The sequence below is a fragment of the Mastomys coucha genome, unplaced genomic scaffold (assembly GCF_008632895.1).
Source record: "Mastomys coucha isolate ucsf_1 unplaced genomic scaffold, UCSF_Mcou_1 pScaffold15, whole genome shotgun sequence".
Classification (NCBI taxonomy): domain Eukaryota; kingdom Metazoa; phylum Chordata; class Mammalia; order Rodentia; family Muridae; genus Mastomys; species Mastomys coucha.
Window position 1 is genome coordinate 71,476,872 of NW_022196897.1, and position 27,838 is coordinate 71,504,709.

The 27,838-nt window shown below is 44.4% G+C and overlaps 3 protein-coding genes across 5 annotated transcripts in view; 2 read left to right on the top strand and 1 right to left on the bottom strand.

Moving 5' to 3' along the window:
• The first annotated feature begins 6,597 nt into the window (after positions 1-6,597).
• Prg2 (proteoglycan 2, pro eosinophil major basic protein) lies at positions 6,598-9,707 on the top strand. Its single transcript, XM_031373410.1, has 6 exons — positions 6,598-6,639; positions 7,451-7,520; positions 8,088-8,398; positions 8,663-8,794; positions 9,235-9,346; positions 9,527-9,707. Exons 2-6 carry the CDS (start codon positions 7,463-7,465, stop codon positions 9,583-9,585), a joined length of 672 nt encoding a protein of 223 aa, XP_031229270.1. The 5' UTR covers positions 6,598-6,639; positions 7,451-7,462; the 3' UTR covers positions 9,586-9,707.
• A 6,247-nt stretch (positions 9,708-15,954) lies between these two features.
• On the top strand, positions 15,955-21,846 carry Prg3 (proteoglycan 3, pro eosinophil major basic protein 2). 2 transcript variants are annotated; one of them, XM_031373412.1, is made up of 6 exons: positions 15,955-15,983; positions 16,382-16,515; positions 16,980-17,293; positions 19,493-19,624; positions 20,976-21,087; positions 21,667-21,846. In XM_031373412.1, exons 2-6 carry the CDS (start codon positions 16,455-16,457, stop codon positions 21,723-21,725), a joined length of 678 nt encoding a protein of 225 aa, XP_031229272.1. In that variant the 5' UTR covers positions 15,955-15,983; positions 16,382-16,454; the 3' UTR covers positions 21,726-21,846. The 2 variants fall into 2 exon arrangements, with proteins under 2 accessions (XP_031229272.1, XP_031229271.1); XM_031373411.1 differs by having other exon boundaries at positions 15,963-15,983; positions 16,351-16,515.
• A 3,053-nt stretch (positions 21,847-24,899) lies between these two features.
• Positions 24,900-27,838, bottom strand: part of P2rx3 (purinergic receptor P2X 3) — a 39,412-nt gene continuing 36,473 nt past the window's right edge. For both annotated transcript variants that reach the window (XM_031370872.1, XM_031370873.1), the window contains exon 12: positions 24,900-27,373. In XM_031370872.1, coding sequence (XP_031226732.1) covers positions 27,260-27,373 — 114 coding nt within the window. In that variant the 3' untranslated portion in view covers positions 24,900-27,259. The remainder of the gene's footprint in view (positions 27,374-27,838) is intronic.

Here is a 27,838-nt window from a genome sequence, read left to right on the forward strand (position 1 = left end):
AGCCTACCCATCCTACATGGATAAATGGGTAATGAAAAGGTAGTACACAGGTAGTAGGGAAAACTATTATTTAGTTGTAAGGAAAAATGAAATTATGAACTTTGTAAGGAAACAGATGGAACCAGAAAAGATTCTATTGAGTGAGGTAAGTCAGACCCAGAAAGACAAATGTTTCTTGTTCTCTTTCAGTGGAGGCTCCTACCTCCAAATCTTCAGAATTGAGTTCATAGTTTTGTAGTAACTACAAAAACCAGAAAAGTAAACCAGGAGCATTGCCAAGCTAGTGGATTGGGGGTAAAAGAGAGGACAGGTATAACGGGAAAGGGGGGGTGATCTTTAAAGAGAGGAGGAGAGGTACATACAGAAGAAGAAAGGAAGGGATAAAGTAAATGGATGTCTGGAATGGACACAAGGAATTACACTACTAATTAACTAAAAACACACTTATAATACACACACACACAGTTTTTTTTAATTTGAAATAATTTGATTTATTTGAGGTATCTAAAATAATCAAAATTGAAGAATCAGCAGAATGTCATTTTTCAAGGACATAAGGGAATAGGAAGTAGAAAGTCAGTCTTTTGTAGATTCTGAGTTCAAGTATAGAAGCTTAAAAAAATATGGAAATGGGTGATAGTGATCAATGCACAGGAATGCAATATGAGCTTAATAAAATGAAACTTTGCATTTGAAAACAATGATCTCTGTTATGACTGTCTTACCACAAATTATAAATTGTGTGTGTGTGTGTGTGTGTATGCATGTATATGTGTCAGGGTCAGTCCCATGTAGCCCAGATTGGTCTTGAACTCCTGATCCTCATGACTCTACCTACTAAATGCTGATATATAAACAGGTTTTTGTCACCATACTCTGTAAAAGTTATTATTTTATATGTAACTAAAATAAATGTAGTATTCAGAGTTTCTGATAGGCAATTTGACAAGGGTCAGTTTCACGTTAGATAAAAGGATGTTCTTGGGGCAATGTTTTCTCTTTGGTGTTGTTCTTCTTGCCTGGCACTTGAGATGGTGAGATACCAGTGTGTACTCCATGATTACCATAAGAATGGTAGGAGGATTGGACACACACAGTTTTTAATGAACCTTTTTCAACTCGGCTGATGGTGCTTTCTCCAAGAGCCAAAGACCACTTAGCACTTACTTAACCGAGTACTAGACACAAGGAGCCCTCTTTTGAGATGTTGGTCAGGACTACCCCAAAATATACAACTTATTGCTGTTGCCTTTGGTCTCTCCCCCAGAAATAGAACATAAGTCTTTATTGCTGAGGACACCATGAACTTCAGATATAGGTTCCAGAGACCCTTCAACTGGAGCTGACCTGAATGTCCCCTTCCTGTGGCTAGCTGTCATAGTACCAGAGGACACCATGCAACCTTCCAAAGAAGAGAGGTAACTAACAGTCCTACACAGCTTTGATGCCTGTGAACCACATCAATGACCAGCCTGGCATGGTAACCCTAAGGGTTCAATAGTGGCACACATACCTTTGTGACAACCAACAGCTCTCTAATTAGATTTTAAGACCCACTCAACAAGAGGGAAACCATGCCTGGCCCTGGAAACCTAGCTAACTACTCAATGCTAACGAAGTCATGGTTATTGGAGAAGCATCTATAAGCTCTACTTTCCTAAACCAGCATAGTCGCTAACAATAACCTATAAACATTTGTCTTTAAACCCATAGATAAGTGTAGTGTTCACCTATCATCAAAGGCATGTCTATAGGCAACAGACAGAGACCATCTCAGAAAACTACAACCAACCAAAATGCAGAGTTGTGAAGCTCAATCCCAGTGGATACATCTACAAAACACTCTGAAACCTAAAGTTCAGGGAATATTGAGAAAGAGTAGGCAGAAAGACTGTAAATGCCAGAGGATCAGGAAGCTTGCTGTGAGATTTAGTCTCTTATTAGTGTCAGAAGCTACACCTGTAAAATCCCATCAACATAAATGCCCATATGTTAGTGTAACAACAAGGACACCAATGGACACGCCAAAATAGACAGGGAAAAAGCCCACAAGGCCTCAACCCTACACACAAAGAACTATAGGCAACTGGTAAAAGCTGGGAGTGGGAGAGATGGCCTTCCCCAGGGAAGAACACACAAATTACTTGTCCAGGGCCAAATGGTCAGCCCTGAAAATGTACATAGGAATCCCATTATACAGATAGAACAGGTTACATTTAGGAATACACGCACACATGAACACATGAGATAACAATTAGTTAGCTTTTGTTTGTTATTTTTTAAGGCCATGAATTTGTAGGAGAGCAGGGAAATTTATATGAGAGGGCTTAGAAGGAGGAAATGGCAAGGGAAAATGTAATTATAATTTCAAAAGTAAAACTAAAATACAAAAAGAAACAGAGTGACACAGAATGCAAGTAACTGGCTATGATGGTGGTGTGTGTGGGCTTCTCTAGACAGTTCTTAGAGAAGCCTTGTATGAGTGGATGACCATTATCTGGAGATTAGCAGATGAGATAGAGTGGGTACAAAAGCTTTAACTTGGTCAGTGAAGCTGGGATCAATATGATGAGGGTCTATCACTCTAGAGAAGTTGGATCAGTGGATAAGACCCTGCCCTAGGCTTGTAAGCAGTAGCAATGAGATCAGGTTATTTATTTGATTGTGAGCAGAGAGACTTAGTGGGTAGTGTGGGGATGATGGGTTTAGTATATCATCAAAACACACATAGTGGCTTGGGCCAGTGAGGCTGAAGCTGAGGAGAAGCAGCAGGAATCAGGATACCTAGTGTAATTCAGGGTGACTTTCCACATCAAATACTTAGAGGTTGGACCAGTTCATGTCTCAGGCCTCTCCCAGCTTCAGAATGTGGAACACCTTAATCTAAACACCTGTTGGGACATCTAAATGAGGAAGTGCCAGAGAAGCGTTGTCAAGACTGATTTCATAGAGCAACGGCTTCATCCCTATCTCTTGGGACACTTGCCCCTGGGATTATGCTGGTACTTTCACCACCTTTTATCTGCCCCACATGAGTGTTGGCCAAGCCCAGCCAGCAGACAGTTGATCAGATCTGGACTCCATCTTTTTTATGAGGCTAGGGAGTTCAACTGAGCAGAACTTGAGTCTAGAAGAGGCTACCAACGATCTATTTGTGGTCTCTGTCCATTGTCCTCTCCTCAGGTCCATTTCTTGAGACACTTGTCTACCAAGTGTACCAACTAAGAGGGAGGTGGCCCCTGAGGCTGCTAGTCATTCATGTCACAGGACATATTGCTACATGTTTAGCAGTGTCAGGCCACATGCACTTATCATCACAGGTCAGTAGATCAGAGATATGAGCATGGCATGGCTTGGGGTTCTGTTTCGGGACTCTTACATCTGAAATGAAAATGTTACTTGATCGCATTTCTGAGCTAATAGGGTTGTGGCAGAATTCTGTTTTTTGTAGGTATGGCACTGAGGTTCCCGATCACTTGATGGCTTCAAGAAGGTGTCTCAGTTAGGTTCTCAGGACTGCCCATATACCTTGCCATGGTGTTCTCCATTCTGAAAGGCAGCAATAGGTTCCCCTCATATTCAGGACCTGTAACTTTAGGAAGAGCTTTTAAGGAAGAACTTTTTAGGAAGTTGCTTTTAAGGGTTTGTTTGATAAGGTCAGATTCATCCAATATAGCCATTCTCTATATTTCTGTTTCTCTTCCCTTCCTCTTCTTATTTTCTCTCTCTCCTCCCATGTGGTAGTCTCCCCTCTCTTCTCCTCCCTCCCTCCCTTCTCCCATCCCTCCCTTTCTTCTTTCCTCCCTCCCTGTCATTCTTCCTTCCATGCTGGGAATTGAACCCAGGGACTCATGAATGTTAGATAAGTGCTTTACCACAATTCCATCCCCTATCCCCTCTTTATATTTATTTATACTATAGAATATATAACACGACCACAGGAAGAAAATCCACACCAATAGTTCCAAGGATTATGTAGAATGTACACACTATGAGGTAGGAATGGTGGAAATTTTAGAGAGTGTCACAGGATTCTGTCCATCACAGGAGCCTGGAAAGTCATTTGTGGTTTTGGGGGAACAAATTATTCAATAAAGTTAGTTATCTTTTTAGATTTTTGATAGGCCATAAAAGAACTTCACTAGTGTCTTCGATCCTTGCCCTAGGATTCACACATGAATTATCTATGACTGTAGGTTTCATGGTTCCTTGGACATTATTTAGTTTCCAGGTGGTTAAAATAATTCTGGGAATTCACAGGCATATTGGTGATACTGATTATAGCGGGAGCTGCAGCATTTTCTACCTTCCAGCTGCTGTGTCTCAGGTGGGATGGGTATGGATGGGAGGTAAACCAGTTCTTGCTGATGACCACAGTGGTCAAAGTGACTTTTATTCAGTGTCTGGTATATACATGTGTAGGTAGGGCGACAGCCCACATTTTATCAGGACAGAGCCTTGGCTCCCAGGTCTTCATCTTGGCACTGGGGTGATAAGCTTGAATTTTGAATGTGCTCCAGAGGACATTATGAAGCTAAGAGCAAGGGTGACCTTTAAAAGTTCTTTATGGGAATACTGATGTCTAGATGGGGGCAGGGTATGCTTTGGGACACTTAGTTCTTCCCTACATCATCTAAACAGTTACCTTGAGGCCTAAAACAAGAATTCCCAGAGATCAGGCCCCTGCCAGGATCCACCACTTCTCGAGGAAAGAGGCAAATCTGAGTTTGATGATGGTCATCAAACCCTCTTTCTGGAAGATACTGTCCTCCAAGCACACCGTCTTCTTTGCTCATGCAAATCTTGAGCCAGTTGATCATATTGTAGCTTGTGATTCAAGAAGAGAATGTTCTTCTCAAAGGCACGGAGAAAGCACTCCACACCAGTGGATTTTATTCTTATGCCCTTGGTACTGATGTAGACACTCTTTTGAGTGTGTGTGTGTGTGTCTGAGTGTATATGTTTATATGTGTGGATGTGTGACTATGGAGAGTAATAACTAGCTCGCTTTCTTTTTTGAAGGATTAGGGCTGGGTGATGACACAGTAGGTAGAATGCTTGTAGCACAGTTATGCAGACCTATGTTTGGATTGGGGTTTGTAAAACAAAGCAAAACAAAACAAAATAAAGCATACATATGTGACCCCAGTGCTATGGAGGAAGGAGGAATGTGGAATCAGTTCTCTGAAGCTTGCTGGCCTGCCAGGCTAACCTACCAGAGAGTGCCAGGTTCAGTGAGAGATCGTCATTAAAAAATAAGGCGGAGCACATATGTACACACATGCAGACACATATGCACATATGTACATGTGTGTACTGCATACAAAGATTAAATGAGACAATATTTTCACACACAGTATTGACATCTGTACAGTAACACTATGATTATGAAGGTGCTTAGATAGGCCAAAGAAAGGGTCCAATTCTGAGGGTGAGGGTTGAGAGCCTGAGAATACTTCTTGAACACTGAGATCCCTAACTCAGTGATTTCCAGGCCTATTTTCGTCCCAATAACCTAGACATATTAAATGCAGGCACCTGTTTTCTATTCCCAGAGAAGGTCTGATGTGTTTTTTTTTTTTTAATCGTTAATAAAGTCTCACTTCAAATCATTGATTTTGTACACATAGATTGTAATCTCTGGAGAATAATAAAGGAAGGAGCAGCTACTCCCCTGCTCACTCATGGAGGCCACCAAGGTCATCAGGCTGGTGTGAATTCTTTCACGCATCTAAATATGTCCTCATAATGAAAACTCGCAGGAAGGAGCTGCCCAAGGTTTCTCCTCATAAAACTGTGTTTTCACACTGCATATTTTCTTCTTGCTGGGTGTGGTGCTAGCACATGCTTGCAGTCTCAACACTGCAGAAACTGAGACCTGGCCATTGCTACAGGTCTAAGGACAATCTGAGCTTTATAATGAATATCAGGCCAACAAGGACCGCATGATAAGACCCTGTCTCAAAAACTAAAACCAAACGAAAAGAAAAAAAAAATAAAAAAGGAACAAAGGCCCAAACAAAGGCAGTGTGAACAGACAGACAACACAGAGACCCTCAGTGTCTGTCTTGCTTTGTTGCCTTCCTAATATGGCACACACATATCTCCTCAGGCTTGGAGGAACAGGTGTAGATGCAGGACATTCTCTCCAACAGACAAGATACATTTTGGTCATTGTCCCATGGGTGGGCAGCCTAGTTGTTTTGATGGTACAATCAACCAACAAATAACTTTGTAAAAATCTCCCTACATTCAGGTGGGGAAATTTTTCTGTTTAAAACAATAGTCTGTAAAGGGCAAAGCCGGTCGCAGGTGCATGTTAAACTCTAACAGATAGCAATGCTCCCTCCAGTGTCTTAGGTAAAGCAGGAGAGGCTTCCAAGGAGAATCAGAAATGCAGCCCAGAGTGAGGATGCTTCCTCCAGACCAAGAACTCAATATTGCCCACCACATATGGTGGCTAAGGAGTAGACTCCTCAAAGAAATGAAGAAAGGGGCTCTTATCAGCCCACCCTCCCCTTCTGGCTGACACAAACCTCCCTTCCCTAGGGGACTTCCTCCAAGCTGTCTATAAATGCCATTGTGAGACAGATAGGGGAGGATCCAGCTTTGCAGACTTGATAAGACCCAGGAGGGTCTGTAAGTGTTTTCTTTACTGGGATAATCTGCTTCTGGGGCAGTCCCTGACCTAGGCTGAGGGCTCTGGAAGGCTGCAGGGCTTCATGCAGCTTTCAGCTTTTGCTGGTGCTGGTGCAATGAGCATAGCTTCTGAGGGGCAGGCAAACTCTCCTTGTTGGGCAAGGCCCCAAGATGAGGAAAGGAGGGTCCTATGCAGCTTTGAGGGAAGAAACACATGATTTAAGTGCTGTGCATTTCTAGGAAGGTCAACAATCTTGCTTCTCCTTTCAGTGTCATAATGCTGACACTGATGAGCTCATTAATATAGATCAATGGATAAATAAATAAATAAATAAATAATCTATTTTACTTACAGATTTGCAGGAAAGCTAACCTGAGCTGCTCCTTATGGTGTGCTTTATTTCAGGAAGGACTTCCTGGGCTAGGGCTGGGGCTGGGGCTCAGTTGGTAGAGTGCCTGAAGCAAGCATAAAGCCTTGGGTTCAATCCCCAACAAAATAAACCAGGTGTGAGGGTACATGCCTATAATCTCAGCACTTGGAAGTAGAAGCAGGATAATGCCACCCTAGGCTACACATTGAATTCCAGGCTACATAGGTTACATGAAACTTTGTCATAAGCAAAACCAGAATAAATGAATTCTCTGGGACACTATGGACTGGGCTCAGCATTAGCCCTAGTTCTTGCCGTCTTTTTCTTCACCTCCCTCCCACAGGTCCAAATGGTGTGTGTGTGTGTGTGTGTGTGTGTGTGTGTGTGTGTGTGTGTGTGTATGCCTGTGTGTGTATAATCATCTGTATTCTCTATTTCAGGACAAAGCCAAGATGAAATTCCCTCTACTTCTGGCTCTTCTAGTTGGGGGAGCGTCTGCTCTTCATCTGAGTGAGTCGTTAGTACCTCCGATCTTTCTCTCTTTTGTTCCTGTGTGTAATAGATGAGATCTGAATCACATAGCCAGTACCATCACTTATCAGTCCCAATTTCAGAATCCCTGTACACAAGCGGAGCAGGGATCTGCAAGACTCCCGAGAACATCTCTTATGTCTGTAGCCTTAACTCTCTTGTGGCATTTCCAATTTTGTCCTTTCTACCTAGTGCTAATGTCCTTCACAGTAACAATGGCTTCTTTTTACTTTGAGTTTACTGAGCATTTTCTCAGCATGTTATGTCCTTTAACTGATAGAGCATCCTCATGAAGTACCGGGGATTGTATACTAATTTCACAAACAAAGAAATAAAGCTGGTAGTTGCTGGGTCCAGAACCCAAACCCACAAAGACTGGACTCAAAGCTATTGTGTTTAGCTATTTTGACTTCATGTGTGAAGTGGGGTGTCTCCTCATAGAGATGCAGCTGTAGATTCCTTTCTAAGCAGGGTTGTGCACACCAGCAAATGCTCAAGCTCTAGGGAAGGCATGAAGGAAGGACACTTAAATTTTCTGCTTGCCAGGCTCTGAAACTTCTGACTCCAAAAGCCTGTTGATGGATGAGAACTTGCCTAGGGATGCAGAGATATCAAGGCCAGAAGTAGAAGAGTGTCCTCCTGGGGAAGAGCTAATGCCACTGGAGAAGGAGGAGGAAGAGGGTTCTGGAAGTGAAGGTGCTCCAGGGGATGAAGGAGCTGTCTCAGGTCAGAAAGTGACAGATGTGGACCTCCAGTGCCCCAACGAAGAGGACACAACAAGTCTGATGAGTGACTCTGGATGCAAGACCTGCCGCTACCTCCTAGTGAAGAGGGCTGAATACTTTGACAGAGCTCAGGTAAGTGGCCTGTGGCTGAGGCTGGGAGCAGGGACAGATAGGGAGCATGTCACCATGTGCTAGCGATGCTGGGTGGGCAGAGAGAGGGTCATGTACTGTACTTTGCTCTGCTGTCTTCTAATGGCTGTAGCTATGGAGGGAGGGAGAAAGAGTAGGAAGAAAGGACAGAGGGTGGGAGGGAAGAAGGGAATGGGTTTTTGAGACCATGTGAATTTCTAGTGGGAGAGGGACACTCTCTTCTTCCTCTTCTGTTTTATTCTACAGTTAGTTTGCCAGAGCTGTTACCGGGGCACCCTCGCCTCCATCCACAGTTTCAGTGTTAACTTCCGAATCCAGTCCACTGTCAGGGGAATCAACCAGGGTCAAGTCTGGATTGGAGCCAGGATCGTGGGTTGGGTAAGAGAAATACCGGACCTGAATGGCCTCTTGTGATCCTATCTATTATCTACCTTGCTGCAGCTTTGTCTGTATTTCCCCTTTACTATCTCCTAAAGAGCTGGGGACAGAAGGCCACCCAGACAAGACATTGAGGTCCCACAAGGGTTTAGAATTAGGTTTGAACCCAAGTTCCTCCCAGTTTTTCTATCTTTGTGACCTGGGGACCTGTAGATTGCACATGGCTTCCCTTGCCCCATTTCTGGTTTGTGATATAAGGATGATCATGTCACAGAGATGAGGAGAATGGTGTGGTGATCATCACTGTGGACCATTAGTTTATCTGCCCAGTATCTATCATGGTCCTGTGGTCAAGGATATCAGGAGGAGTTAACAGGGACAGTGCTGGCTCTGCCTCACTTCCTTCCCCTATGTATGCCTTTGCTTCCTACCTTCTCTAGGGTCGCTGCAAACGCTTTAAATGGATTGATGGAAGCTCTTGGAATTTTGCATACTGGGCTTCTGGGCAGCCTCGCTGTGGTGGTGGCAGATGTGTGACCCTGTGTACCAAAGGTGAGGCTGACTAGAAATGAATGAAGGGAAGGCCAGGTAGAGTTAAGGAAGAGTGGCAGGAAGTGAGCTACTCAGGGAGAAACTTCCTAGGTGAGGTGTAGAGGTGGTGGGATCAAGGACCTTCCTGGTATCATGTGAGGGTAGACAAGGGGTTGAAGCTCTAATATTCTCTCTTCACAGGAGGCCTCTGGCGTCGATCTCACTGTGGCGTGAGACGTCCCTTCATCTGTTCGTATTGAGCTGGTCCCAGCTGGGAGTTCAAATTTATCCTCTCCTGGGTAACTGCCACTCCAGTCTCCATTCCTGCCAGATGGTCCCCTTCTTTCGCCTCCCTATAATAAAGCCGCTTTACTTAAACAGATTCCCTTTTTCCTGTGGTCATTGGTCACACTATCTCATTTTGAGCGTTCAGTTTTATCATCTCACTCTACTCTATTCCTTTTATGAAGCAGCCACACATTATCACTCTTCAAGGAGTGACGGTGCAATAGGGTCCAAGAAGCATTCTGGCAATAGAGAAATGAGTGAGGATATCTCCTAATTGCTCACAAAAGATGAAACTACATAGTATATGTGGATCGGGTATTGTCAGGATCCCACCAACAGCTTCCAAACATGTGAAGGTTTTGGGTGGACTCTCACCAACCCGGGCTCTTCATTTCCACTGTTAGTTGCTTTTCCTGCTGCTGTGACACAATACATGACTCAGGGAGACAGATTATTTGAGTTCACAGGTCAAAGGTACTGTCTATCATGGTAGGGAAGTCTGGTGGAGAGACTCAACTCAGGTGGTTACATTGTATCCTTACTTAGGAAACAGATCAATGTTAGTGTGCAGCTAGCTTCTTCCAAACACAATCCAGGATCCAAACTCAGGGAAAGGTGGGTCTTCTCACCTCACTTAATATAATCAGGATAATCCCTCCCAGGCATGACCAGAGGCTTGTCTCCTAGGTAACTGAAGAGCCTATGAAGTTAACGATCAATATTAACCACCACACATATTAAACAGAACAAACACAGTGTGTACTAGGCACCATTTCTCCATTATCTATTAAGCTGACTGACATTACAGCATACATTTTATTGGCTGCTTGCCTCACCCAAGATGAATCCTTTCTTCCTCTAGCAATCTTTCTCTGCTTCCCCAAATTAACTATAGAATGTGTACTCATTTCCTTGTCTCAGGCTCTGTTTTGGAGAAAACCCAATATTAAACTCTTTATTATGAGTCAGACCTTCAATGAGGCCTGGAGATATAAGACACAGTGTGTGTGTGTGTGTGTGTGTGTGTGTGTGTGTGTGTGTGTGTGTGTGTGTGTGAGAGAGAGAGAGAGAGAAAGAGAGAGAGAGAGAGAGAGAGAGAGAGAGAGAGAGACAGATAGACAGACAGAAACAGAGAGACAGACAGAGAGAGACAGACAGAGAGAGAGACAGGCAGAGAGAGAGACAGACAGAGAGAGAGACAGAGAGACACAGAGAGACACAGAGAGAGGAGAGAGAGGGGGAGAGGGAGAGACAAAGAGAGACAGAGTGAGACAGACAGAGAGAGAGGAGAGAGAGAGGGAGAGAGAGAGAGAATGAACATGTGTTGGTTGTTACCTCTTACTGAGCACTCACCAGCTGAGGCAAGTGCCTTGCATAGATCACACTATACCACCAATCATTATTATCCCAGCCATGTAGAAACAGGCTCAGTTGTTCACTGTTGAGAGACCTGCTTAAGACAGAACATCTGGGTGTTCCTGATGCTGAGATTTGACTTTCTCAGCTCCAAAGCCTGCTCCTTCCATGCTTGGAAGTCCTGACTTATGTCCCTCATTCTGGACTTCATCTTGAGACACAAAACTCAACCCATCTGGAGGCAGAGAAGCCCAGTTAAAGATGGGGATGGACAACTCTAATATTACTAGGGAGATAAGCAGGATGAAAGAAGCCCCTTCTTTCAGGAATTTTCCAACTCTATATTGGTCCAGGGTCCTGGGGAGACAAAGGATCTGCAAGTTTTTGAGTGACTCAAAGAAGGGGAACTATTTGTTCCAGGTTAGTTACTCAGCAAGCTGAGGATGAGACAGCCACACTTTGGTCAGTGCAACCATTGTGCCATGTCAGCTGTTGGTTTTATACATGGTAAGCTTCAGAAATCCACGCCCATGGGTCTGTGATGGGTGCTGTGAGGATATAGCTAGAGCAGAGATGATCCACAAATGCTCACGGATGCTATCATCTGCTGTGGCACAGCACTGCTGTTTTTGTATTAATATTAATAATACAGATGATGAGGGACTGGGATCATAACTCCATTGTAGTGCAGCACCTAGCACATATGAAATTCTGAGCAGGATTTCAGCATGAAAATAAGTGAACAGCTAAATAAGTGCATGAATAAGACAAGACACACTCCACCATTCTTTGCTAGGCATTTACTACATTCTGGACTCCAGGCTGGAAGATTTTTGTCTTGCTTCTCAGAAATTGCTCTCTTAGTGGGCTTTGTGACTCCTGCTCCATGAAGGTCTCTTTAGAGGATACCAGTGAGAAGGCAGAGGAAGCTTCAGGGTACTTGACTATGTTCTGCACACAGGTTTGCGTGTGGTTGTACACATGCCATGACTATAGTTTTCCTGCTCAGTTCACTCACAAATGCTTCAGGTGGCCTTGTCTGTGAATAAGCAATGGACTATACTTGCTCAGGAGGCTGAGCTCCTATACATTGCTTTGACCTTGTAATTTCATTACTTACCACAATGATGAAAGAAGAATTCTTTTGGTACAGTGGGATTGGACTGAGTTTTAGGACAAGATGAAGATCTAGAAACCCACATGAAGGGTGAATACATTATTAATACATAAAGCTGCATTTTAAAGTAAAGTGGGTCTGAGGGTGTGGCTTGGTAAAGTACTTGCCTACCATGCATGAAGCCCTAGGTTCTATTCCCAACACAGGGGGATCAGAACTTCAAGATAATCATCAGCCACGTGGTGAGTTTGAGGTCAGCCTGAGCTACATAAGATCCTGTTTCAAAAAAAAAAAGGGAAAGTTCATGAAACAAATAAAATATGTAGACTGATTTTATATTCCAAGAGGTAGCTTGCATTTTTCCTTTCTAGCAAGATGCTAATGAAGTTCTATGCAGCAGAGTTCATCCTTGAGATGGAGTACCCTGAGTTGCTCCACTACAAAAAGCACAGAATAGGGAAGCCCAGCCTCCTGAACAAGAACAGTTCATCACCCATTCACTGACAAGTGCCATGTGAAGCTTGAAGTGCTTCATCTCACAAGGACGCCCCAGCTCCACAGGCCAGGTAATTCTCTGTTGGCTCTGCCCCATCTGGTTTCTTTAGAGGAATGATTCTCAATCTTCCTAATGCTATGACCCTTTAATACAGTTTGTCAGATTGTGGGGACCCCCACCTTAAAATTACTTCATTGCTACTTCATAACTGTAATTTTGCTACTGTGATGAATCATAAAATAAGTATCTGATATACAGAAGATCTGATATGGAACCACTATGAAAGGTTATTTCACCTCCAAAGAAGTTGTGACCCTCAGTTTCAGAAGCACTGCTGTAGAGGAGGGTCTTGTCACTGTTCTTTTGGCAGGGGCTGCCTCTGACCTTGTGATTTCATTACATATCATGACACTGGCTTATCATCATGAGTCTCATCCTTTGGATAAAATGGGGTTGAACTGAGTCTTGGGACAAGAGGTTGATTTAGAAACTCATTTGAACATAAATGAAAATAGTGATCCTGAGACTTGGAAGCATTGTGCACTGGCTAGATTGTCAGGGTAACACTTTTGAATGTGAACAAGGACTTTCAAGCAGTGAGAACTGGAAGGCTCATTTACTTTATATATATATATATACATATACATGTATATATATATATATATATATATACATATATATGTAAATTTAAGGTGGTAATACCAAATTTTTAGATGACTTGTTAGGATAACATATGGAAGTAGTGGTTGTAAAAAGTCTTATGGAAACATAATGCCTGGTCTGGAGTAAAACTTCAAAAATGTTACTTTTGTTTTTCAATTAGAGAGGAGTTCCTGTGAACAGTGGCGAGGTTATTGAAGCATTAGAATATCTTTTGTTAGGATTTGAGTGCAAGAAAAACAGGATCCACATGAATGAATGAATGAGTGAGTGAGTGAGTGAATGAGTGGGGCTGGGTAAGAGAGAATCCATGATAAGTTTGCTATGGAGTGGGTGAGGGGCATAGAACCCTGGGTGGGCTTAGGCTGGTCTCTGACTTGCCATGGGATTTTGGCAAGTCCTTTAAACATGTCGGGATTTGTGTTGAGAAGCAATGTGTGCAAGGCTTATGGTGCTGCATGAGAACAGCAATCCCTGGGGCTCATCCCAGCTCTCCAGTGAAATGTCAGCACTGTATGGGCCCCAGGGTGAAGAAGAAAAGAAGACAAGGGTATCTCTGTTTCTCTTTTCCTCACTGGGGCAATCTCAAACTTGAAAACTGTACACCAAATTTTGAGGGTACTGGAATTGATCAACCTTCCCAGTGTCAGGTAGATAAGTGAGTGGTCTGGTCTGTTGGGTGGAGAGATAAGAGTCAAGACCGTTACTCTGCAACCAGGCCAGGAAGTGACCTCTCAGTTTCTTCTCCAATTGTAGGTCCCTTGGGAGAGTAGAGGAAGACAAGGAGTCCAGGCTATCTTGCTCTCTTGATGGCCTGTGTCTGTTGTTTTCGGAGGTGTGGGCCAGTATATAAATAACAGGCTTGTTCTGTCCACCAGAACACCTCCAAACTGCATTAACCTCACTTCCAACAATCCACAGTTCAACGTGACAGGAAGATGTGGCAAAGCCAGGGCTATACACTCACTGTTCTCTTTGGGCACTAGTGGATGAACTGGAGCTTGGTTGTTTAAATAAATTAGTGATTGTAACTATATCTGCATTCAATTTGATTTTAAGAAAGTTTGCATTAAAATATTACTTATATTTAATATTGAAATTTTTAGTGTCTTCTTAAATTTGTGGTCTGAGAGTAGCATTGCATTGCTTGATCCTAGTCCTAACCTTGGTGGTGTCAGAGGGCTGGTGGGAAGTAGAAAGTGAGGTCAGGGAGGGCAAAGTGGTCTACAGATTGACTAGAAGACTTAGTGTGAGGTTTTTCATCCCAGTTCCTACTTCTCTGCCAGCACTGGAGGTATGTCTGGAGGTCAAATGAAGTGATATAGTCTAGGCCAGTGGTCTCTAAAGGGTCCAAAGAACATTAGGAAATGAAATCTGTAGAAGTGGTTGTGATCATCTCTCTCTCCCTCTCCCTCTCCCTCTCTCTTGCTCTCCCTTTCCCTCTCTCTTTCCCCCTCTCCCCACCCTCTCTCTCTTTGTGAACATCAGACATTTGATGGATATGGACAAACCGTGCTATTAAACTTTATATAATTCATAGAGCAGCCACCACAACTAATATGTGGTCCTAAGTATTAAGAGCAAAACATTGAGAAACAATGCAGGTCCATAGTACAGAAGAAACTGTATACATATTGAAGACAAGACCTGGAAAGGACCTGGTTTATGAAGAGGAAAGAAGGGAGGGGGAAGGAAGGGAAGAAGGGATGGGGAAGGGGAAGGAGGGATAGATGGAAGAAGGGAGAGTGAGAAAGAGAATGTTTAAGACTTAGGAATCCCTGCTCCCTGACTTCTTATGAATCTTAGCTAGGGTTTTTATTGCTGTGACAGAACACCATGATCAAAAACAACTTGGAGTAGAATAGCTTATTTCACCCACACTTCCATATAACTGTTCATCACTGAAAGCCATTAAAGCAAGAACTCAAACAGGGCAGGAAGCTGGAGGCAGGATACAGAGGCCATGGAGAGGTGCTGCTTACTGGCTTTCTCACCATAGCTTGATCAACCAGCTTTCTTATAGAACCCAGGACCACCAGCCCAGGAAATACCCTGTAATTTTGCTTTTAACCTGATCTTACAGAGACTTTTTTTTTTCCAATTGAAGTTCTCTTCTCTCAGATGACTCTAACTTTAGTCAAATTGACATAGAAACTAGCCAGGGCATCAGGTAAACTTGGTGATCTTTTCTCCTCTGAACCCTATCATTTCCATCTGTGAGGCAGGGAAATCCTATAGTCTCAGTGGGAATAGGTGAAGGTAGGGATCAGGTATATGCTGCTTATGAAGCACCTCATGTGGATGTGTAGGGTCCCCTCCCTTCTCCGTCCTTCCCTTCATGGTTCCTATCTGCTCCCTGGGATCTGCATACCATGTCCTATAATGACTTTGGAAGGGTGCTTACAAATTAAAGGATATCTTTCAGGCTGGACACTTTGGAAACACTAATACTAATTACCTCTGGTTGATAGTCATGATGTTACACATGCTTCTGAAATAAATTGGTGGACATGGGCTTCCATTTAGGGCCACAGGTCCCTGACAGCAGGGCTCTGCCATGTTAGCAGAGAGCAGGGTCTGGGGTGAAAAAAATGAATTTTTTTTATCAGTTTCATTATCCCCAAGCTTGGCCTGGGGCAATCACCCTGGCCCCTTCCTACTTCCCCAAAAACACAGTATAAGGGCTGATTGTGGGGCAATAGCCACAGCCACTGAGAGTGGAGGCCATAGAACCTTGTGAGGTGAGTGCTCTGATCACACACAGTACAGGCCAGGGTCATGGAAGAAATGGCAGGACACTATAAAGCAAACAGCTGGAGGGCCTGTTTTTAGGATCACCATAGCTACTGTCTTTGCTTCTTCTTTCCCCCAGATAAATGAAGTCATCTCTGGCTTGGGGCTCACTTGTCCCTGCAGGTCTAGAACTTGGGTAAAATGTGGTCCTAGGGAACTGCCAGGAAGATCTTAGGAGGAGAATTTTACAGCTCAGTTGCCTATCCTGTCCACCCTGATGCCTGTTTTAGACTCCTGCTCAGGATCTGTCTTTAGAAGAGGAGGAGGAGGAAGAGGAGGAGGAGGCAGTAGGTCTTTGGTCCTCCCTTTTATCAGGTAATTAAACAAGTATCATGCTATGTGCCAGAAACTGTGTTGGACACAAAAGGACAGCAGTGACGACGAAGGTGAAGTTGTCCCTACTACAGGATCAAGTAGACATGTTACAGCCCCTGATCTTGCCTTTTCTTCTGCTGGGGATAGTTTCTGCTTTTCATCTGGGTAAGTATTTCCCTTTTATTCTCACATCCATCTTCTTTCTTTTTTCTCTGTCTCACTCTCTTGGTCATTGTTCTTGTTATCAGAGAGCCAGGGTTACAGTGCGTTCTTTTTGGGTTGCTCACACATCTCTGTTTAGATATCTCTCAGACTCAGAACTGGCTTCTTCAGAAGGACACAAAAACAAAAGGCCTATATATTAAGTTGGAGGGCCAGTGATGATTGAGGCTTCTAACACAAGGCCTTCCCACCTATATACACACCTGAGGGCGTCAGCCAGAGTTCAGGCTGTTGTCTACCTACAAGTCTGGTTTAAAACATCTCTTCTTACACAACTTAGAGGAATTCCTTCCTATTGTGTGGCCCCAAATCGGCACCCAGGAAAGCACAAGTGGACGGTTGGAGCTGTCCGAGGTGCTGGAGGAAGAGAGCCTCTCAACTGATGGCAGGTTATCTTTTCTTCCTAGAGGCTTCTCACCCTCATCTGGAGACTCCCAAGAGAGAGGAAGATCTGCAGCAGGAAGCAGATGGTTCGGGAGAGCAGGGGAGAGAGTTGGTTCTGATTCAAGAGACAATGCAGACAGAGGGAGAGGAGGTTGGGCATTCCAAACATCAAGACATCTTAGAGGATGGGGAGACAATGGAGTCAGATCCAGATGCCTTAGATGAGGATTCGGCATGCCCCAGGGAAGAGGACACAACTTATTTGCAGGGAATGCCTGGGTGCAAGAGCTGCCGCTATGTGCTGGTGAGGACTCCCAAGAAATTTTATAAGGCGCAGGTAAGAGACAGAAAGACATGATGAAAAGGTCAAGGGGAAGGAAAGGGACTGGATTAAAACTTTTATTCTCTATTCGTTTAGACCAGTGTTTCTCAAAGCTGCAGAACTGCCTGAAAGTCTTCTTAAGATATAGAGTTTGCAGCTCCACCTTCACAGTCTTTGAATCAGGAGGCTTGGGGGGTTGCTCTGAGGAGGACTGGCATTTGTAGCAAAGTCCTGGGAATAGAGATCTTCTTGGTCTGAGAACAGTACCTTTAGAGCCGCTGATCTGTGTAAAAACACTTTGGTGATAGACACACTTGTGTTTTACAGAAGAGGAGGTAGAAAAAGTGTAAGAGCGCCAAAGGTTGGGGTGGGAATTAGGGTGAAGTATTGTCTTCTGTACATGACAGAAGTGTTGCATTCATGAATCCACAATGACTGCGATTGCTTGCACAAGACCTGCACAAGATCAAGCTAGCCAATATTCCAACATGGATTGGAGGGGTACACAAGCCCTCATCTCTAGATGAAGAGTTATTGGTAATTGATGGCTGCTAGGAGAAAGTCAATTTTCTTTGGGGTGTGACCACTTTTGGGGGTGTGGTTGATTATGGTCATACATGTTTGGGGAACATTAATTAGTCTTTGTGGGCCACATTTTTTCTATAAAGAGGATAAGAATTCAGTGTATGTGATTCAGGAGGAGCTAAAGGAGGAAGTGGGGAGATGAACAATTGAAACACATTTTATGTATGTACGAGAGTCTTATAGTAAATAAAACGCTATATTAAAACCATATAAATCATTAAAAACTAACTCCTGTAAGAGGAAATATTAAAAAATGATAAACCTACCCTTTTTCACCTCTGTCAATACTTCTGTGTGCCCCACTGTAGGGTGTGTGTGTGTGTGTGTGTGCACGCACATGTGTATGCTAACTAGAAAATCTCAAGATTTGACAACTGCACTGAAATGAATTTTAAAAGAGTAATCTTATCTCTAAAAGGGGAAAGAAAAGAATCCCCTAAATTAAATATTGTCTTTTTTTCATTGACTATTTCCTGTTTTTTGTGCAACTCTGCTCATCTTCCAGAGATCAGGCTCCTACAAATGAAGACATGTAGTTGTCCCTTAGTCTCTTTGGATTTTGGTACCAGCACCCCCATAGTGGGCACCAATATCTGACTCTGTTCAAAGTGCTTACATATACATGGCATAGTATTTTTAATTTTTATGCTTATTTATTTATTGTATGTTTGTGTAGGGATGCACGTACCATGACATATACATGTAGGTCAGAAGACACCTTTTAGGAATTTGCTGTCTCCTTCCTGTATATGAGATCTGAAATCAAACTCATTTACCTATTCACTGAGCTATCTCACTACCCCCTCTTCTGTTCATTAAACCATCTCTACATTATTTTTAATACCTACTGCAGCAGAGAATAGTTTTTATATTTTATTATTTGGGGACTAATGCCAAAGGAAAGAGTATTATTCAGAGTAAACATAACTAAAAAAAAAAAAAACACATTTTCAAGGGAGATGACTATGTGGCGACCTTGTTCTGCAAGCATGAGGACTTGAGTTCAAATCTCCAGGACCCATGGAAAAATCTGACTGTGATAGTGTATGCTTGTGACCTCAGCACTAAGAGTAGAGACAGGGAGATCCTGAGAGTTCGTTGGCCAGGCAACCTATCTCAAGGAACAAGCTTCTGGTGCAATGAGAGACACTGTCTCAGGACAATAAGGCAAAGAATGGTAGAGGACATCCCACCTCAGGTCCTACTCTGGATTTTGCATGTGTGCATCTACACACTCGCATGCACACACTACTCTCACAACCTTACATACAAACACACAGTAGATATTTCCAATGGATGGCTGGTTGAGTTATGTGGGCAAGATATCCACATCTAGTGAGGGCTCACTGTATAATACCATGATACTTTGTGATGAAGGTCAAAAGAGACACTGCATTTCAAGCATCATGCTAAATAGTCTGAACATGGTGGCTATCATTATAATAAGAATTACTGTTTCCTGCAAGGATGTCCTGACCACTGATAAAGAAGCAAAATATAGGCTTGATGGAAGCAAGTGGATCCATCCTTTATATTGAGTCTGTGAATAGTTGTAGGGATTTTTCTTGAAGATTTAGGATTTTGAGGCAAAAGAAAGTGAATTCTCCACCCTAACTCTTCTCTCTGCAGAGACTCTGCAGGAGATGCTACCAAGGCAACCTTGCTTCCATCCACAGCTACAGTTTCAACTACCAAATTCAGAGCTTGGCCAGGAAAATCAACCAGTCCATCATCTGGATTGGAGGCATCCTCAGGGGATGGGTAAGTTAAGACCCAACTCAGTATAAAAAGGATCAATTGTTGGCTCAGTAGTTAAGGTATCCTTTAAATGATAGTCAAGTAGGATGCTGGAGATGGTCTGTATTGTCTTGGGAGAATTGGTTACCCATATCTTTCACTAACTCTATGTTCAAAAACTTCAGGTTTGTGGCTCAAAATACGCTATGGTAAATTTACACCAATAAAATTGGCAATTGTTATTACTTAGTTATCTGTCTCTGTAACAAAATGCCTGAGGGAATCAAATTATAGGAAAGAATGACTTATTTTGACATATAGTTTCAGAAGCTTCATTTCACACTCACTTGAGGGTGTTGGTTTGGACTTGACACACAGTCTATCATAGTGGGAGTACGTGGATGAAGAAGACTGACTATCCACCTGTGGTGCAGGGAAGCGAAGAAGAATGAAGAGGTTCAGCTCCTAGTATCCTCTTCAAAAGCATAGTTCTAATCCCTTTTCAATTCTACCATGAGCTGGGGGACACGGGCATTAACACGTAGTCTTAGAGAGACACTTCAGATCAAAATTAGAGCATGTTACAGTAAGGATTCCTTTTTACTCCCCTCTTACTCTTCCCTAGAGTTGGTATGTGTGTGTTTGTATGAGCATGTGTGCTTCTACATGCATGTGTTTTCTATGTATACCTGAATGTGAAGATCATAGGCCAATCTCAGGTGTCATTCCTCAGAAGCTGGTTAAGTTACCTTTTAAGACCTGGTGCTCTCTGATCAGGTAGGCTGGCTGACCATGAACCCCAAGGAATCCCTTTATCTTTCCTTTTCCAACACCGTTACTACAAGTGTGAACCAACATGCCTGGATGTTTAAGTGGGTGCTAGAGATGTCTCAGTCCTTAGAGCTGGTTTTTCAGAACATGTGGTCATATAAAACTGAAGTGAGGAGACAGATTCCAAGAGACTGACTCAGGGCTCATCTCAGTTGTTTACTAGCTGAGGAGCTTTCTTAGCTTTTCTTCAGCTGTAAAATGGGGATCTACTTCCTTAGGAGTAGGCCCAAGATTGTGGATGAATGAGCCAGCACCATCAGCATCGACTGGTAGCTTGTTAGAGATGTAGAATCATGAGCTCCATGTCTGATCTCCTGAATCTGAGCCTGCTTGTTAATAAGATCCCCACAGTACAGCTGGGGAAACTTGCCCTATATGATGTTCAGAGCAATGGTTATTTTCTGTCCCATCCCCTGCAAACCCTGAGGGATGGGTATGAGAGCATACATGCAGCTTCCTGCCAGGTAGGCAGTGAGGGGAGTCAGCAGTAGCTTGGATCTTCCTGTCTTTTCTGGTTCTCTGATCCACTTTCTTTCTTCTCTAGTTCTTCTGGAAGAAGTTTTGCTGGACTGATGGGAGCCGCTGGGACTTCGGATACTGGGCCCCAGGGCAGCCTGGGAATGGCAGAGGACACTGTGTGACTCTGTGTACCAAAGGTAAGAGGAATAGGCTCCAGCCAAGGAATAGCACAGATAGAGTAGAATTTTTGCAGCTGTTCTGTTGAGCTGCCTGGACACACCTCTTCAAACCTACTCATTCCACATGGAGAACTCAAAACTTGGTCTGTGGGAGGGCTCAGATCTGAGAACTTCTCAGGGCATGCCTTGTAGAGGAGGTAGCTGGGAGTCCTTTACCTCCTCTGGTGCGTGGTTGACAAACTTGAATGACTTATGTGATCAACAGACCAGCAGATAGGAATAGAAGGCATGGATGTAGGAGTAAGTGACAGCTGAGACATCTTCAGCTACAGATGTGGGAACAGCATTTGTGACAGATGTGAGGCACTTTAGTGTAGTGGCAGAAACCATGCATGCTGGAGCAAAAGTGCTGTGATTCACAATTCAGCCTAGCTACGTACCTACCAGATATGTTATAGCTAGTTATTGCCACAATGTCTGTTTCCTCCTCTGAAGCTGATGATAGCCAAGGAAGGGGATAGAGTGGTATCTGACAAGGGCAGGGTGGAGCTCAGTGCAGACTCCAGCCGGTTTCTATCACTGTGTTCTCTGCTGCAGGGGGCCATTGGCGAAGAGTTTCATGCAAAAGTCGCCTGCCTTTCATCTGCTCCTTCTAAGATGGAGCCAGACCCCATTTGGAACCTCCTACCTTCCCAGCCCTGGCTGCTCTTTCCCATCCTTTGGCATTCAGTTCTGTCCCCAGTCTCTCCTGGCCATAAAGTCAGGCTTTCTACAGCATCCCCTAAGTCTTGCTTCTTCGTTGTCTTTTCTTGGAGACCCCTGCTTGTTGGGAAAATCCTGGAAGTAAGAGATGGTGAGGCTAGGCAGTCTGGTGCAGTTGGGGAGCAGTGACAGAGTTTGGGGCACTGTGTGGTGGCAGTACTGAGTCACCTGGAAGCTGAGCAATGCTCTCTGCAGTCCTGTCTTCACTGGGCTCAGATTCCACATTTCTACCCAGTGAGAGGAGAACAGAGAAGATTCCCATCTGGTGGGAGTTGGTCCCACCTTTTCTTGGCATCAGTATGAGGTGGGGAGTCGAGTGGCTTTCCAAGATGGATGTGAAGAGACTCATTCAAGAGCTGGTATACAATATTGAAATTGAGTGTGGGAACACCATGAGGGGATGGGGTGAAAGCTCCCTTTAGGGAAGCTTGCTCCTCTAGTGCTGTGATTCTTGGCATCCAGCAATGACTCTCATTTCCCATTCTCCCATGCCCATGCTGGGAGGAGAGAGAGAGAGAGAGAGAGAGAGAGAGAGAGAGAGAGAGAGGAGGGCTGTCTTCTCCTCCTGTATCCCTTACCCTTTCTGTAGATAGGACACAATTTTGAGGAGATCTGTCCCCCACCAGTCTGTTCAGAACCCAAAGGTAAGAGACTGACAAGAACATAGATCCCATCCAGAGTTCTATCTATTATCTTGGACCTCAGCACTCCTTCACCTCACTTTCTTAGACCTGGAGAGACCAAGAGGGAATATCTCTGTTACTTTTAACTTTATGCCAGCTGGAACACTAGGCTAGAAGGATCTTGCAAAATGGATTTAGAGTAGACAGAACAGGAAGTTTACTGAGACTAGGTATTAAAGAAAATAAAGAGAGCCACAAGTTCTCTCTCTCTCTCTCTCTCTCTCTCTCTCTCTCTCTCTCTCTCTCTCTTTTCTCACTCTTCCCCGCCTCTGTGTGTGTATGTGTGTGTGTGCATGTGTATGTGTGCATGCACAGGCTCATGTTTATATGCTTATGGCGAATTTCTGTACAAGTACACATGCACATTTGCATTTTTGTGCATGCACAGATGTGCATATCTGTGTGTGAACCGACATAGGTGTGTATGAATTATGTGTTTGTACTGGTGTGGTTTGTGTACATTTTTGAACCTCTGCATATTTATGGATATTTTCTATAGATGTGTTTCTCTGTATATTTAACCTGTATGTGTTTGAGTCTCTGTGTATATACATTTATGTTTACCTGTGTCTTTAGCCATATGCATGTAGGTGTGTCAGTGTATGAGTATGTTCAGGTTTATGTTTGCATATGTATCAGATACAATGTGGCTTCAGGAGCAAAAAACCAGTATTCCACTTATTCTCTCTTTAAGGGGTTTGAGGCAATAAGACAGGGATGCGGCACAGTCCTAGACAGTGGATTGGGGAGAAACAGTATACATAAGCCCTTTGAACACGGAAGTCTTTGGCAATTGATTAATATGCCCTGGAACCTATGGCACTGGAACCCACTGATGCTGGATCCCATGGCTGTCTTGGTAGAGGGATCTTTGCTTCAGCTCCTAATCATGACATAGAATCAGGTCAAGAGGTAGAGTTGCCTAGAAGTGGGATATCATGTAGGTACTGCATTGAACAGTGCACTAAGTGGACCCTTAATTCAATGCTTCTAAAGAGACAGTGGGATTGTTTTAGGGGGTGAGAGGATAAGCAGTAAGGAAGACATTTAAGACATTAATCTCCTGATGCATTCCCTCTCCCTCCTTCTCTTTCTCCTCCTCCTTCTCCTCTTCTCCTTCCCTGACAGAATGGCCTCTAATCAAGTAGCCCAACACCCTGATGTCCAAAAACACAGGCAGAGGTGCCTGTGTGTGTGTGAGTGGGTGACGGTGGTGGTGGTGGGGACAAGCTCCTTCTTTTTTTCTCTTTTTTTCTTTTTTCTTTTTGGTTTTCTCGAGACAGGGTTTCTCTGTGTGGCCTTGGCTGTCCTGGAACTTACCCTGTAGACCAGGCTGGCCTCGAACTCAGAAATCCGTCAGCCTCTGCCTCCCAAGTACTGGGATTAAAGGCGTGCACCACCACCGCCTGGCTCTCCTTCTTGATTAAAGCCTCTTTAGGGCAGATGTGGGCTAGTGAAATGCTCCTCAAAACTCTGGCCATGCTTTTGAGTATCTCACTCTGCCTTTACATAGTAATCTTGCTGGCTGTTTAACACCTTCCACTCTTGCCCAGCTCTTGACTAAAAGGCAAATAGTCTTGAGAGAAGACATTCCCCAGAAGGTAGCCCCAGGAGGTTAACTGGTAACTTGCTGAGAACAGACGTGGGGTGAGAAGGGACACAGAAGGGAAGGGTGTGGAACTGTCGGGGTACTGTGGAGATCTGGGGAAGAGTAGGGAAGCAGACTGCTGGCCCACTGTCTTCTTTTCCTAGGGACTCAAGAGGACAGCATTGGTATTCCTTCAGTAAGCTGGCTCTGTAATGTGTCCCTGCTTCTGCCTAGTGCAGGTCTGGGCACCAGATGATTCTTAAGATTCTCCAGTTCTTGGTTTCCACTGTGTGTCTCATCCTGCCTAGCTGCTTCACTTAGAATTTACTCAATACTGCAGCAAGATCTTGCTTAGCCCAGGTAACATAAGTAGATAAGTCAACATAAAACGATGAGTCAACAAATGTCCTGACTTTCCCCTAATTGATATCCCACAGAAGCCAACATTTCACACTCCAGCATCACAGATCTCTGGGTTCAAGTCAGTTCTGCTTCCATTCCTTAATTTTATGCAGCCTTGGTTTCTTTTGTAAAATGAGGATTAAATAAAGCAATGCCTGTCGTACATTGAGCCCATAGCTTGCCAAAGGCGAGCTACTCCACCAGTGAATGACAGTGTACATGCTGAGCAATGTAGCCTTGAGAGTGAACATAGATTCCATCTCTAGTTCCAAGGACTGTCCATTTGTTTTTCTTCCAAACTAGATTAATAACAAAACCACAGAAACCTCCCCAGGTGTGGTCAGGGACTGTGTGACCATGTTAGGGATGGCGCTGAGTAAACCACAGTGTAACAGATTCAAGCTGGCTGTTGTAATTTCTACTATTAATTGACATCTAGCACATAGAAGTGGACTTGGTTTAGACAAAGGGAGTACAGCAGGGAGTTTACACACTTATTGAAGGCCCAGAAGAGGCTCAGGCACCTGGAGGAGAATTACCCTAGCCTGGGGTACAGCATTCTTGTAGGACACAGTGTCTCCATCTTCTTCTAGGGAGCATCTTGATGAACTCAGCCTCAGCCTAAGGGAGCCGTGCTCTTTCCTTTGCTGATGTCTCTGCTGGACAGATGAAGCCTGGCTAGGTTTCTGGATAATACCCAGGACTTGACTCTGGTACTAGGGAGACAGTACACCATCACACATAATGATGGGGCTGTGAGCAAGCAGAGGGGAGGAAGGATTGATGAAGTTAGTGGGTGACGATCGTTGGGGTTGGGTCTGTGTGAGCACTCCTGTGGTCCTCCTAGACTATCTCTCCCTGCATCTCTCTGCACCTTCCAGTGAGGGACCAGCCCTCTGTCTACAGGCATGCTCATCTCTGCTAAGCTCTCAGCATTGTAACCATGTTTAAGAGGCAGACTGGCCCTGTTACTAATTAACTTATACCTCAGGCCCACTCATTTGCATGAAGTTTTCTGACACCTAATTATATATTCTTTTAAAAGAGATGCCCCCAGCTGTAAGATGGCACTTGCCTGTAAATCCCAATACTGGAGAAGAGTTGAGTTGAGGGAGGAGATCAATTTACAAATTGAGGCCAGCCAGAAATACATAGGAAAGTCTTTTCATCAAAACCAACCAACCAACCAACCAGCCAGCCAGCCAGCCAGCCAACCAACCAACCAACCAAATAAACAAGCCAAACTGAAAGAGCCTCTCAAGCAGCTTCTTCCCTAACCCTTGATCTGTCCTTGGGCTTTGCCCTCTACAAGTTAGAGCTTCCTTGACATCTGGGCAATGGAAGGCAATGTGGACTTGTCTTCTGCTCATGATGCACAGGACACCTGTGTCCTCTCTTGGCCCCTCACAATGGCACAAGGCAAACCATTTTCACTTTCTGCCTCAGGGTTAATGATCAGTAAGCAAGAGGGCTGGACATGATGGTTTCAGGGGTTCCTTTAGCTCTCATTGATCACCTGTTAGGATCCTGTGAACACAGGCCCAGCTGACCTGGCTGACCTGGCTGAATGCTCACAGGGTATTGAATCCTACTGGGCCACCCCACTTCTTTTTTTGAAACAGTTTCATGGGTCCCAGGCTGAGTTCAAACTCGTGTTGTCAAGGATGAACTTGAACTTTTGATCCTCCATGTCTACCTCCTGAGTGCTGGGATCACATGTGTGTACCACCATGCCTGGTTTATGAAGTGCTGCAGGTTGGCCCTAGGGATAACATGCTAGATACACACTCTACCTACTCAACTACATCCCCAGCCCCTAAATGTGGTTTTTCCAACAATGCAGTACACTAGGACAGCTGATGTCCTGAGGCTTGGTGCTAGGCTTAGAAATTGCCTCTTGTAGGTCATGTACAGGTGTGTCTTCTGTCTAGATTCTGGAGCGAGGGTCCACATGTGTGGATATGTGAGGACCTCATGGGAGAATAAAGGTCTATTCCTCAGCTTGAGATAGGGGATAAGGCAAGGAAAAATCCACTGACAGCCACACCTCCTATTTCCTTCTGAAGCTGGACTTGGCCACATCAGAAATAAGAGTTTATACTGCATTTCTCTGGGCTCCCCTAAAGTAGGGCCTGCATTCCTGAGAAAGCTCTCTGTTGGGCATCATGGGAAGGCAGGGAAAGGCAACTGACACAGAAAAGTAGACACCTACAGAGTTCATTCTTCCATCATGGATGTGGGCAAAAGGGTTAGACCTGGGTGTAAATCTCACTTCCTAGCTACATGGCCTGGGCAAATGACTCAGTCTCCCTGGGCCTTTGCTTCTCTTAAAACAACAATCAAACAAACAAAAAAATGAAAACAACACCCCCCCCCCCAGAAATCTACCCTATAGGACTATTTTAAGGGTACAAAGAGATAATGTATATGGAAATGCCTGGTATGTGGTAGGTCCTATGGGTGTAACCTTAGCTACCATTTTCTCTATCCTTTAGAAAGGGATGGATGCTGTGCCCTGGCACCCAGGGAAGCAGATGGGAGGCATGCAAGGGGTAAAGGCAAAATTCAGGTCTTAGGGGGAAGCATTGCCTGTCTGCTGAACAGTGAGGGCCTAGATACCTGGATGTGGTCTTTGGGGTGAACGTCAGAAATAAGAACCCCACTTCTCTCCCCTCCCACCTCTGTCTGCTTAGATAGAGTGGCCTGTTCATGGTTCTGCAGCCCAAGGGTGAGCATGGGACCCTGGGAAGAAGCCCTAGTGACCAATAGAATAGGCTCCTGAGTCTGTGGACTGCTTCTCCACCGTGGCCTGGTCGCTGGAGAACACTGGGTTGGTTGAGGCAGTACCCTTCAGTGTTGTCTCAGTCACCTGCAAGCAGAAGGGTTGACACTGTCATGTCTGATGCTGGGCAGGAACTTCCAATGTGACCCATTTAACAGAATCAGCAGCAGGGTTGGGGAAGCAGCTGGTTATTAGGGAGGTAGAATGAGTCTCTGGGAACCCAGAACTCTGCATGCACTCCAAGGGTAAACTGTAACCCAGGTCATCTCCAGGCAGGATCTGTTCTGCCCCAGAAGTGGACATGATAATAACAATATCCCACAGAGCTACCCCTCCCAATAAAGCCGGCGGCTTTGTGAATGCTAGAGAAGCACCAGACCCCTGAGCTACAACCAGCCCCAAATTTCCAGAGCTCATTCTTAGTTGAACCCTCTCTCAGACCCTGTCTGCTAATGGAGGCCCACTGAACTTCTGGACACCCTGGAGAGTAAGCCACAGAGAGTCCCCAAGGTCCAGCAGCCCTCCGTGCCCCATTTCCTCTGCTTTTCAGCC

Excerpts from the sequence above, each read along its gene's own strand:
- Prg2 (XM_031373410.1), top strand. The coding sequence starts at position 7,463 with ATGAAATTCCCTCTACTTCTGGCTCTTCTAGTTGGGGGAGCGTCTGCT. Across the intron at positions 7,521-8,087 it reads AGCGTCTGCTCTTCATCTGA|GCTCTGAAACTTCTGACTCC; the intron begins GTGAGTCGTTAG and ends TCTGCTTGCCAG. Across the intron at positions 8,399-8,662 it reads AATACTTTGACAGAGCTCAG|TTAGTTTGCCAGAGCTGTTA; the intron begins GTAAGTGGCCTG and ends TTTATTCTACAG.
- Prg3 (XM_031373411.1), top strand. The coding sequence starts at position 16,368 with ATGCTATGTGCCAGAAACTGTGTTGGACACAAAAGGACAGCAGTGACG. Across the intron at positions 16,516-16,979 it reads AGTTTCTGCTTTTCATCTGG|AGGCTTCTCACCCTCATCTG; the intron begins GTAAGTATTTCC and ends TTTTCTTCCTAG. Across the intron at positions 19,625-20,975 it reads GAGGCATCCTCAGGGGATGG|TTCTTCTGGAAGAAGTTTTG; the intron begins GTAAGTTAAGAC and ends TTTCTTCTCTAG.